The sequence below is a fragment of the Balaenoptera musculus genome, chromosome 15, assembly GCF_009873245.2.
Source record: "Balaenoptera musculus isolate JJ_BM4_2016_0621 chromosome 15, mBalMus1.pri.v3, whole genome shotgun sequence".
In the NCBI taxonomy this organism is placed as follows: Eukaryota; Metazoa; Chordata; class Mammalia; order Artiodactyla; family Balaenopteridae; genus Balaenoptera; species Balaenoptera musculus.
Window position 1 is genome coordinate 329,103 of NC_045799.1, and position 12,811 is coordinate 341,913.

A 12,811-nucleotide genomic window follows, 5' to 3' on the forward strand; every position below is an offset into this window, starting at 1 on the left:
GTGAGGGAGAGTGCCAGGTCCCTATGCACTGCCCCACCCTCCCCCAGACACCAGGTGGGGATCCTGGGCAGGGCCAGCTTTACTGGTTTGGGGTGGGGGGTGGGGGGTGGGAGAAGGGACACGCAGAAGCACGGTCTACAGCCTCCAGGGCAACTGGAAGTCCTCGGGTTCCAGCGGACTGCAGTGGGTCGCCTCCACGTTCCTGAGGTGCTGGCGAGCCAGGAACAGCGCGACCTGCCGGCGCCGCCGCCGGCTCAGGCCCTGGCCCACTAGCCAGGGGAAAGCGAGCCCGTGCGGGCCCCAGGCCTCCTGGTCCTCCTGCCGGTCCTCGCAGCGCGCGCGGTAGGAGCGCAGCAGGGCTAGGCACCACTCGTCATCCACGCGGTAGCGCGCGTAGAAGGCGGCCTCCTGCGCCAGGCTGCCGGCACGCAGCCATCGGGTCACGACAGCGAGGCCCTCGCGCGCCATCACGGCGGGGTAGCGGTGCTGCAGCAGGCGCACGAGCAGCTCGTTGCCGCGGTGGCCCTCCACGTCGCCCGACGGCAGGGGGCGCAGGTGGCCCGAGGTGCTGACCACGTCGTCCAGCGTGCGCCGGAGCAGCAGCACCGGCCCGGGGTAGCGGCACAACTGCTCGGCCACGTTGAGGTTGAAGTGCTCGCGCACCGTGCGCACCACCAGTCCCTTCCAGCTGTGGGGCATGACCTTCAGCGCCAGCGGCACGAGGTCGTCGAAGGTGGCATCGAGCACCAGCGCGCCCAGCTCCGGGTACGTCATGGTGGCCCACGTGGCCGTGAAGCCGCCGATGGACCAGCCGTAGACCACCACATGCGCGGGCGGGAAGTGCAGGCGGTGCAGCGCGTACTTGACCACCACGTCCATGGCGTTGGCGTCGTGCTGAGGGAACGGTGCGCCCGTGCTGCCCCCGAAGCCCGGGTGGTTCCAGCCCAACACCGAATAGCCGGCCTCCAGCGGCGCCGACAGACAGCCCATCTCGTAGAAGCCGGCGTTGCCCTCGCAGCAGATGACGAGGCGCAGGCCGCGGCCATGGCTGCCCGGGCGCTGGCGGCGGTCCATGAACATGGTGTCGATCTCGTTGCCGTCACAGGCCACCAGCTTGGCGCGCCGGCCGCGGTAGCGGTCCACCAGGCGCTCCTGGCCCTGCTGCAGCAGCGGCAGCAGCGCCCGCGTCATCAGGAACATGGAGCCGCGGTACACGAGCCAGCGGCCCATTGAGTGGGCCAGCGCGTAGCTGGCGAGCTGGCCGGGCAGCTCACGGATCTGCTGCAGGAGGCACTGCGCCTGGCTGCGCGCCCCGCGGGGCGGTCGCCCCTGCGCGTCTTCGCCCAGCGCCGCGCCCCGCAGCAGCCACACGCCCGCCGCGGCCGCCGCGCACGTCAGCGCCCGGTGACCGCTGCGGCCCCTGGCGGCGGCGCGCACGTCATCCCAGCGGAAGTCCACAGGCCAGCCGCGGAAGTTGCAGGTGTAGTTTGCTGTCAGGTAGATCTTGAACAGGTGCACCAGCGCCTTCACGAAGCAGACCACGCACATGGGCGCCGAGGCGCTGGTCCCCGACAGAGAGCCCTAAGGCCCAGTCGCCGGGCCGGGTCGCGCTTGCAGTGGGAGGCCCAGGTCCGGCCCGGAGGGCGGCGGCAGGGGCGGGCGCGCGCAGGGCCGCCTCGGGACATGCCTCCTCAGGGCTTGGCCCTCGTGGCCTTTATGACCTGGGCCCACCGGGGCCCGGGAGAGACGTCCTCTGCCCGGCGAGGGCCGGCTTTGTGAGTCACCGTTGCCCGGGAGAGGCGGCACTCTGTGATGGGCGCACAAAGGGTTCCCGGGCGCGGTGGACCGCCCCCCACCCCCGCCCGGGCCACAGCCTCAGGACCCTGGCGCGGCCACACCCTCGCCAGGCCCTCTTTGGCCCGCATCCTCCCGGGGCCTCATTAGCCTCTCACCCCACGCCCAAGGCCATCTCCACCCGCGCCTGAGCAGCGTCTGGCCCCCTCCTCCTTGAACTGTAGGTGGACACACAGGCCAGAAATCAACAGTGCTGACCTCTTCCTGGGTCTCACCGGGAAAAATGCAGGGCTGCCCACGGCCCTGAACCCCCGCTACCTCCCGCGGCACCTGCCCGGGTGGGAGAGGGAGCAGAGACAGGATGAAGCAGCCCTGGGGATCAGGCTGTGTGAGAGTCCGCAAAGGCTACGTGGGCCCCCCAACAGGCCAGCCAGGAGGAGCAGCTCCCTGCCCAGCCCTCCCAGTGCAAGGGCGACGCCCAGGAAGTCCCTGGGGGAGCAGCGAGTCTGGCCGGTGGGGCTCTTTGCTCACTGCCTGTGCCCCTGCCCTCCACGCCTTCCTTCCCAGGAAAGGGGGTGAGCGCAGGCTGGAAACCACCCCCCCTGCCCCGACCCTGCCCCCCCACCCCGGGCTGTTCTGGATCCTCTTTCCACTGACGCCTGCAGAGGCAATGACCTTCTCCAGGTGGGTCCTGCCTGGCCAATGTTCCTCATTTGCAGCCCCTGGTCGAGCCCTCCTCTCCCTGAAACCACCCCACAAGATGTCCCTTCTCCTTTTTTGGAGGGCTCTCGTGGGTTCTCCTTTCTCTCCTGCACCAAAGTGGGCCGGCCCACCTGAGGGCAAAGAGGGCAGGGCAGAGTCCATGGGGGGAGGCAGACAAGAGCCAGGTTCCGGGGGGGGGGGGGTGCTCCTTCAACTGTTGCCTGGACCTGAAAGGGAATTTGGCAGACCCACCTGGACCCTCAGAACCCGAGAGGCCTGCCTTGGAGACCCCAGCCCTCTGGGGAGGGGGCTCCAGGCCCCACAAGTCCTCTCTGCTCCACTGCCCTGTGACGCTGAGCTGGGGGCATTGTTGGCCTGGTCAGCTGCCGCCAGGCTTGGGACACAGAGCTGAGGACGGCTGCTGCCCTCCAGGGCTGGTGGGCAGGAGGGGCCAATGGGCAGAGTGAGTGAGTTGAGAGGGTTGAATAGCCATCCCCCCAACCCCTGTTTCCAGGTAAAATACAGAACACCCAGTTAAATTTGAATTTCAAATAAGCAACCAATACTTTTTTTGAGTGTAAGTATGTCCTAAATATTGCATGAGACATACTCATATTAAAGTATCATTTATCTGAAATTCAACTGTAATTGGACATCCTGCTTTTTGGTGTGTTTGTTATTTTTTGCTAAATCTGGCAACTCTGCCCCCAGCACCCCTGCCCCCAGGCGCTGAGATTCTGATCTTCCTGATTATCCAGCTCGTGTCCCAGATGGGGTTGCTTCACTCATCAGTTGGGTCCTGAGGCCCAAGAGGGCGGCTCAGAGTCCGGGTGCAGGCTCCGCTCCTGTTCCTTCTGCCCTGAAAGCACTTCTCTTCTTTACTAGGTCCTGGGTGGCAGCAGGGGCCATGGGGGCACCGCCCCAGGAGGGAGCCCGCAGGGTGCCATGCCTGGGGTCAGGGGATGGGCAGAGCCGCCCATGGGGACTCTGAGAGTCCCCATGCCTGGTCCTCCTGAGAAGTCTGCCCCGGCCCTGAGGTTAGGGGGAGCGTGTGGGCGTTTACTCTCCTAGGGACCTCTTTCATAAACTCATATCCTGGTGGGGGGGGCGTGCAGACCCAGAGGCTCCAGGCTCACTTTGCGAGCCCTCAGGAGCGACCCCAGCCGCAGAGCAGAGGCTTTGTCCTGTGCTCAGCCCGGATCCAGGCAGACATGGCGGCCGCGGTGGGGCGGCCCGCGGGATCGTCTGCACGGTATGGTGGACACATCACATTCTGTTTTGATTCCCCGGGGAAAGACGGGGCATGGAGGAGCAGCGTCCTCCTGGGGGTAGTCTCCCATCTTGGTTGGAAATAGAGGCTTCCCTTTGGCCGGGCCCACCTGCCCTTGGCTCCCCCGGAAGAGCAGGAAGCTTGGAGGAGGGGGAACAGCCAGAGACCGGATTCTGGGGGGGCAGAGGTCAACGGGCTGGGGCTGCTGGCCCCCCGGAGCCCTTACCCTGTGTCTGGCCTGGCCCCTGACCCCACCAGCCCTGCCCCCAGCCCACAGGAGCCCAAGTGCCCCAGAACCACCAGCTCTGTTGAGACAGGAAAGCACATGACAGGAAGGGAGTCCTCCTCCTGCTGTCCCCTCTCCAGAAGACCCCCCAGACAGGACCAGCTGCAGCAGCAGTGACCTCTTGTGCCCCATCCCCCTGGCCCCGGTCTGCTCAGCGAAGGTGGGGCTGTGTCCCCTGTTTTCGGTGCTCAGATGGAAGAGGCCACCCCCCAGTGTCCACCGGGCAGACATCTGAGCGTGCGTCCCCCCTCCCCCACCCCCTCCCCAGGGCTGGCTGGGGTCTCTGACCTCTGGCCTCCACCCCACAGGGCTCCCACCCTCCCCCACTGAGCAGGGCTCCCTCCTGGCCGTTTCTGCTCAGCTTCCCCAGAGGCCCCGATATAGGCTGCCAGCCTCGGAGGAGGAACGGAGGGAGAGAGGGAAAACCAGTCCCAGAGGCTAGAGGGGCGGGGGCAGGATCAGAGCCCCTGGCAGAGGGTGTCCAGGCTCTGGGGGCAGCACCGGCCCTGGGAAAGCTGAAGCCGCCCCACGGGAGGGGGAGCTGAGTCTGCACAAACGCCTCTGCTCAGGAAATGGGGTGCAGGGAAGGTAGGGGGTGGCTCGGAGCCCGAGGACAGGAGGGGACGTTTCCTGGCGGATGCGGGGTCAGAGAAGGGGCGGAAATGGCCAAGACAGCTGCTGAACATCTGGAATCACAGAGAGTTACCGGCGCCCTCAAGGATGGCGGGGTTTGTGGGGAGCTGTGCACACCCCCGCCCTCTCCTCCTGCCTTCCTGCGGGTCAGTCTCAGCCTCCCCTCCCACTGTCCCCCCATCAGGGTAAAGCCTGGGTTGGGGTCAAGAGCCCTCCAGGCCAGTCGGATGCGGGCCTACTTCCCGGGGGCTCGACACCCCCGGGTGGTGCACAGTGTGTGCAGGCCTCAGGCCCGCTCCTAGGGTGGTCCCCGGGGCCCCATGCATGGCTGGAAGCATCAGTGCACGCTCGGAGCCCCGGGTCGCTGCTGGCGGAGCTCCTCAGGGCGGACCTTACCCTTTCCACTCCCGCAGCCCCCACTCAGGGTTTGATGTAAGGTGATGGCTGCATTATGTTATACAAAGAGTCACATAGGCTCCCTGCCATGAGTCAGGCAGAGTGTATGAAAGGGGACCGTGCTTTCCAAGCCCCTCTCTGGTACCCAAAAGTCTTAACCTTTCTCTACTTGCCTGCAGACATGCCCACCTACAGGCCTGTGAGCATCGCCGCATGCCCGCGGCTGGCCAGTGGCCACTCCTCCCCATGTGCAGACACTAACGCCCCAGCGTACCCTCTGCTGGTGGATACCCAGGTTTCCAGATCTTTCCCTTCAGCGTGGCTGCCAAGAACACCCTTGTCTGAGGACCCTGCCCTCTTGGTGATTTCCCCTCCACACCCGAGTCCTAAGAGTGTGCCAGGGTGTGGCCAGATTGCTTTTCCAAAAGTTTGTGCTGGCCTGTGAGTCATGTGGGGAGCGTCTGCAGCAAGGCCAGGGAGTGTGGTGGTTTAGTATTTGTTGGTCTACGTGTGTATAAGTTTAATGAGTGTTGACTGATCCTGACCTGCTGACCAGGCACCAGGAGCCATTCCATCAGTCAGGCAATCCAGTCCTGCTTTTTGCCCGCTGCCCCTTGGAGGTCCCTCACCTGTGGGACCCCGGGCTGGCCAGCTTCTCTCGTGGTGGCCAGATGGAAACTGTGGCCTGGACCTCAGCCAGCCCTGGCTCTGGAGAGGGGAGACTAAGCGGGGCGGGGATGATGGGATGATGGAAAGGATGGGGTACCCTCGGCCTGGGAGTCAGGTCTTGGGGTTTGGGGGTGCTACGTGTTTTCAGCAGGGGACCCTGAAGACCAGTGATGATGGCGGGAAAGGGGATCAGCACAGAGGGCCTGAGATGGCTCCTTGCCCACTTGCCCCAGCGCCCCCCCTTCCCCCCACCCCCGAGTTGGAGCCCTGGTTCCTGCCCACAGAGCCTCTCCTGGGGACTCTGACTCCACCGGTGGGGGTCTCCAGGGGGCACAGATGTTGCCTTTCCCTCCTGGCTCCTCCAAGTCCCAGAACCATCAACATTTGTCTCCTGGTGTTGAGGCGGAAGGTGGGAGGTGTCTCCAAAGGGGCAACCCACACAGTGGTCCTTGGAGAGCTCCGGAGGGCGACCCGGAGCCCCCCACACCGGTGCCCTGTCCCCCTCCTCCTGACACTCCAGCGGGGAAGCGGCTCCTCTTTGGAGGCGGGGCCGTTACTGGGACGCTCCCACTCTACCCCCAGCAGCATCCTGGGTCCAGGCAGCCAGCCCAAGAGCGAAGAAGCAGGTGGGGGGCGTGGGTAGGGGTCTCAGGAGTGAGCCCTCGGCTCTCCTCGGCGAGGACTGGGTGGGGATCCCCTTGGCCTCCACCCGAGACCCCCAGGGCCAGCCTTCCTGGGGCGTGGCCCTCCCACCTGCCCCGGTGGGTGGGCTGAAGCTGGCTTCCGCTTAGGCCCGGCGTCAGGGCTGGGGGCTCACGAGCGGGGCTCCTTCCTGACGCCCCCCAACACACACCAGAGAGCGGAGGAGGGGGAAGCGTCTGGAGGTTGGGGGCGGGGCAGAGCCAGCCCAGAGCAGGGGGAGCCCTGCAAGGCCCCTGAGATCTCCTGGGGTCTCTGGCACAGGGTCCGCTCTGCCCTTCGGGGTACGCAGCCGGGGGAGGGGGCTCTCCTTGGGCTGCACTGCCGGCACCTCCTGAGCTGGCTCTGAGCGGATCTAGGTTACAGCCCTCGCGGCTCCTTCTAAGTCTCTTGCGCAGATTAAAAATGGCAACTGTCCTGGAGCTGACCCCAGGGGACCCTGGAAGTTTCCTCCCCCCACTTGCTCACAGACAGTCTCTGTTCTCAGCGTCTGCTCAGCTCCGGGGCGGCTGCTCTGAGGCGCGGGCTCCCCACCCCTCTCACCCCGCCGGTCTCTGGGGAGCTGGCGCGAGGTCAAGCCCACCGCAGCCCATCCAGCCCACCTCCGTGGAGGGTGTGGGCGGGGCCGCGCCAGGGCCCAGACAGGCAGGCCCTTCTCCCCGTCCCCTCCCCTCCCGGCTGCCCCGCTTCAGGCAGAAAAGTGGGGCAAGAAGGGAGGGGGGATGGGGGAAGGGAAGGGGTCCGCGACCCCTCGCCACAGCCGGGGCCCTGAGGGGTCCAGGAGGGGCGCCCCGCGTTGGCTCCTGAGGTTTCCCCAGGGGGCTGCCCTCCAGGGGGAGCCCACTCGGACCGCACACACATCACAGTCATGAAGGCATCACCACCCCCAGGCGGCCTGGCTCCAGGACAGGATCTGGGGGCCAGGAAAGCGTCTGGGCCTTTGCCCTAAGCCCACCCAGGAAGGCAGTGGGGCGGGGAGGACACAGGAGCAGAGAGGGCCCCCTTATCCCCCCCTTCCTGTCCCCCACCCGCCCTGGGGATCTAACCGCAGGGCTGCCCACCCAGCCACTTTGAAGCTGCCTGAGGAGCGGGACTCAGCTGCCGGGGCTCCTGCGCCGGGCCCGCCCCTCAGGCTGAGCTGCGTGGGAGCCGGGAGTGACCACAGGGCTGCCAGCAGCCTTTGAAGTGCTGGGGCGAGGCCGCAGGAAGTGGGCGGTAGCCCACCCAGGCCCTGGGCCCACCCCACCCGAGGGCTGGAGCCCCTGCCCACTGGACCCATGCACTGGCCACCTGGGCTGCCCAGGTGTGCCCTGGTGTGGGGAGTTAGGGGGTCAACTCCCCAGCCTCTGGCGCCCAGCCCCCATTTTGCCCATGCTCCCTCTGGGGAAGCAATGGGGCCAGGAGTTGGTCCCTCTCCCTCAGCTAAAAATAGCAGGGCTCAGGCTGGGTGGAAACCCCCCTGGCGGGGGAGGAAGGAGCGGGGCCACAGGGCTGGGGCCTCCGGGAGTGAGGCTGGGCAGGAAATGCCCGGGTGCCCCGGCCCCAGCAGCAGAGGTTCCCTTGGTGGCACAGCCCCCTGGAAAGTCCCAGGCAGTGCCTGGGACCCGCGTGGGGCAGGAGTCTCCCAGGTCCCTTGGGTTGGGCCTCGCATCCTGGAGGGGGGGGCTCCCCCATACCCCAGCTGGTGACCACCGCCTGGGCCTGGCCTTCCTGGCCCCCAGGAAGCCCGGATGGAGCTAGTTCTTCCTCCTCTGGTCATCTCTGCGCCTGGCGATGAACTGAAGAACCCGCCTCCAATCCCCCCTCACTTTCCCAACAAGCACCATTCACGGAGGGCCTGCTGGGCTGGTGGCGGGGGACAGGGCTGCCCCAGGGCGCTTGCTGAGCACAAGTAAGGGCTTAGCCTGAGGGAGGGCTTTTCAGGAGGGAACACCGGGTGGTCGCCAGCCTAGAGTGGGGAGGGCAGGAGCCGAGACCAGGAAGGTGGCGAGGAGTTCGCAGCCTGGCCCTGGGAGAGGCCTGGAGCTGAAGGGAACTTGGCGTCCTGGAGGAATAAGAACGAGGCCAGTGTGGCTGGAACCTGGGAGGGGGGTACAGGAATGAGGCCAGGAATGGGGGACAGATCACGTGGGGCCTGGTCAACTGGGGAGAGGGGTTTGAGAGGAAGCCACTTCTCAGAAGCCACTGAAAGATTCAGTAAGAAAGTTCCAGACTCACGTTTGCATTTCAGAGCAGTCACTGCTCTGTGAAGGAAGGGCTGGGGGCGGGGGCGCGGCTTAGGCTGGAGGAAGGCTCCAGAAGGCAGGGAGGGGCCGGCAAGGGGGGCGTGGGAGCAGGCGGGCACAGCGGCCTGGGAGGAACGCTGAGGGCCGGAGTGTCAGGGTCAGCTCCTGGGCTGCTCTCTGGTGGCACCAGCCTCCCGGTTGATTTTCCGAGCGGAGAGCAGCGGCTTAGGCGCTGGCAAGGAGAGAGTGGTACCAGGAGAGGATGGATACGCTAACACTTCTGGTGTTCTCGAGAGAAAATATGAAATCTAAACAGGATAAGAAGGAAGCCAAGAGAGGGGAAAGCCGAGTGCTTGGGAGAAAGGAGGGCTGTTCCTGGTGAGATGTCACAGCTGTGGGCGAGTGGGGGTGTGGCCACAGCGGGAGCTGGTGGGAAGAGTCGCTTCAGGGTGGGTGGAGGTTTAGGTGACAACTTGCTCCAAGGTGTGACTCTGGAGTGGGGGACTGGAGGTGTTTGGAGGTGGGGAGGTGGAGGAGACATTCAAAGAGGGCCCTCACGACGACTCCACGGAGGGCAAAGCAGGCGTTTCTAGCCTTCACCGTGACAGACACCACCTCTGTCACCGCCAGCAGCCCCGTCACTGTCCCCTAACCACAGTCACCTCCATCACCATCGTCACCTCTATTGCCTTCAGCGCCATGATCACTTCCCATCAGCATCACCCAAATCCACCGTCCCAGGCACCACCATCACTGGTTCATTCACTCACTCACTCTGTGGGCAATAGTCCTGGCATGGAATTGCACTGGGCTCTGGTCGTGGCGATGAACAACACAGGAGATGCCTCTTCCCTTGGTGGAGCTTACAGCCTCGTGGGGCAGAGCGAAGACAAACACACTCAGAGGTTTAGAAAACAAGCATTAGAATGATCCCGCAGTCCCACTCCTAGGAACTTGCCCCAAAGAAGTGAAATGAATTTGTCAGCTGGCAAATGGTCCGTCTACACACTGGCAAGAAAAGGAGTGGATAACTGCTGCTCAGAATGAGCATCCCTGCTAAGGGAAAGGAGCCGGGACCAGAAGACCCCATTCTACACGGCTTTGTTTATGTGAAATCCTGGGAAAGACAAAACTATAGTGACAGAGAGCGGATCAGTGGTGGGCAGGGCAGGGCAGGGCCGGGGGGCCGGGGGCAGAATGAACACCAAGAGGCTGAGGGGACTGGGGGGTGATAGGAATGTTCTATATCATAATAGTGGGGGAACAGTGGGGGTGGTTACACGACTGTTTGTCAGAGCTCATTGAATTGTATGCTTCAAATTGGTGAATATCATTGTATGTAAATTATACTCCAATAAAGCCTCATTTTTCAAAAGACGTAAGAACTGTGAGTGGAATCAAGGAAAGCATGCGGAGGCGATGGGGACGGAACTGAGGGCTGGGAGCTGTGAGGGCTGGGTTTGGCCTTGTCTTCCTGGCAGAGGTGTCGCTCCTCTTGGGTCATGAGCTAAGTCCGTGGTTAACTCCCCTTCGGTGATTTTTTTTTCTTTTTTTAAATTTTTAATTAATTTATTTATTTTATTTATTTTTGGCTGTGTTGGGTCTTCGTTTCTGTGTGAGGGCTTTCTCTAGTTGTGGCAAGCGGGGGCCACTCTTCATCGCAGTGCGCGGGCCTCTCACTGTCGCGGCCTCTCTTGTTGCGGAGCACAGGCTCCAGACGTGCAGGCTCAGTAGCTGTGGCTCACGCGGGCCTAGTTGCTCTGCGGCATGTGGGATCTTCCCAGACCAGGGCTCGAACCCGTGTCCCCTGCATTGGCAGGCAGATTCTCAACCACTGCGCCACCAGGGAAGCCCCCCCTTCGGTGATTTTAACTTGGGTGAACAGAGGCAGATCCAGACTCAAGCTGTGCATTGAGGTAACTCGCTTTTTTTTTTTTTTTTTTTACTTTTTTTTGGGTTTATTTTTTTATTTTATTTATTTATTTATGGTTGTGTTGGGTCTTCGTTTCTATGCGAGGGCTTTCTCTAGTTGTGGCAAGTGGGGGCCACTCCTCATCGCGGTACGCGGGCCTCTCATTATCACGGCCTCTCTTGTTGCGGAGCACAGGCTCCAGAGGCGCAGTCTCAGTAATTGTGGCTCACGGGCCTAGTCGCTCTGCGGCATGTGGGATCCTCCCAGACCAGGGCTCGAACCCGTGTCCCCTGCATTGGCAGGCAGACTCTCAACCACTGCGCCACCAGGGAAGCCCCGAGGTAACTCATTTTTATAGGCTGTTTTTAGATGGGACATCGTTTCCCACCCAGGTAACCAGAACAGGCTGGCAGAAGTGTCTGTGACTGGCTAGTGGGCACTTGTGTCGGACTCACCACTGGCCAACAGGCGCAGGCTTGCTCCCAGGTCGGGCAGCCTGGATGCGGCGATATCCTGGGACCGTCAGCTCCCAGACCATTGAGCGGACGGTCAGCCGTGGGCTGACGGTGTCAGCTTGGGGGGCCACGCTTGGGGGGCTGCTGCTTTGCTGCGGGAGGGGGTGCAGGAGCAAGGGTTCCCCGTGGCCTTCACCCCACCTTGACTGTCCCTGGGTTTCTAGTCCTGGGCAGGGGAGGGCTGGGCCGGCCTGAGGTCTGGGCCCTGGGCCCTGGGATTCACGTGGGCTCCCAGGAGTGGACTCCCAGCGGGGGTGGGGGCGCCCCACGGTGCAGGCGATGGTGACCCCCTGGCCTTCTGGCCTCTCCCGTGACCTGTGGGGCTCCCTGAGGCGGGGCCCTGGGCCTGGTGCCACCGGGAGTGGGTCCACACACTGGCGGGCCAGAAGGGGCCTGGGGGAGTGTCAGGGACTCGGGTGTTTCTTTGGTTCTGGCTCTGCTATCCTTCCCGAAGTCACAGCTGTCGGTGCCCGGGCCCATCTCGGAACTGGTGAGCCCCAGGCCCCAGTGGCCTTTTCCCCCTGTGGCCTTGACTGGGGCTGGGAACCTCCGGCCTGGCGTCCTGTGTCCTGCCAAGAGGATGTCCTGTCCTCCAGGCCGGCTCCCGCCCTCCTCCATCCCTCTGGGGCCTCCAGGGACAGAGGTGGGGGTGTGGGGGGTGGAGGGGATTTGGAAGCCAACCGGCTGCCCCCCGGCCAATGGGTCCCGGCTCCGTCTGTCCTCCCGGCTTCCTCCTCCCCCTGGACCCGGATGCAGCAGACAGAGGCCCCCAGCCCAGCACCTGGGGTTTTCCAGGATAGACTCTGGTTCCCCTGCAGGGTGGGGGGTGAGCTGCTCCAGGGAACAAAGGCCAGGGGAGGAGAGGGGAAGTGGGGAGCAGGGCTAGGAAGGGGAGGCCCTGAGGCCACAGCGCCATGGACTGCCGCCCCCATCCCTCTCTCGGTTTCCTGTCCTGAGCGGGCGTGGGCCAGAGTGCGGGGGAAGAGGCTGCGAGTCAGCTCAGCGGCTCCTGCCGCAGGCCTGCCCCTCATCTGGGGGAGGGGGAGGCCGGGGTGGGGCATCTGGGCTGGGAAGGTGCTGAGAGCTCAGGGAAACTGGCTGGTGCTTGGGGAGCTGGAACAGGGTGCGCTGAGCACCCGCACCTGTAGGCCCCTCCCCACATCAGTCTAGAATGTGGCCTGAGGGTCCTCCCTGCACCCCCAGCATCTGTGCTGTGTGTCTGCCCGTGTGTGTGTGTGTGTGTGTGTGTGTGTGTTTCCAGGAGGACTAGGTGACTGGGGAGGGCTGAGAGACCGTCTATGTGTCCCTGTATTTGTCTCCTGAGTCTCTGTGCATCTGGTATGTTTCTGAGCACGTCCCTGGGCCGTGCGTGTGTGTTTGCATGTGCATGTGTGCCTGTGTGTGTATGCACATGCGTGTGTGCTTGAGTCTGTATCCCAGGCATGTGTCTGAATCTTGGGGTATCCACGTGGCCTTCCTGTATGCCTATATTTGTGGGGTGGAGTGCTGTTTCTCCTCTAAGGTCAAGAATGACCAGTCCCCCCCCCCCAGGAAGCCCGGACCCCGGGAGGGATGGTGGCAGGAAGGTAGCTGCTGGGCCTTCTCCCCCCCACCCCCAGGCTCTGTCCACCTTCAGCAGCTCTGGCGAGTTAAAAATAGCCCCGGGGCCTCTGGAAGCGGAAGGGGTAGAGGCACCCGCGGGGGGAGGGC

General features: G+C 63.9%; 1 protein-coding gene across 1 annotated transcript; it reads right to left on the reverse strand.

Annotated features, from left to right (window-relative positions):
• Positions 1-61: 61 nt before the first annotated feature.
• Positions 62-9,804, reverse strand: ABHD16B (abhydrolase domain containing 16B). The gene has a single exon (XM_036824653.1). The coding sequence runs from the start codon at positions 1,546-1,548 to the stop codon at positions 136-138; it is 1,413 nt and encodes a 470-aa protein (XP_036680548.1). The 5' UTR covers positions 1,549-9,804; the 3' UTR covers positions 62-135.
• Positions 9,805-12,811: the final 3,007 nt, after the last annotated feature.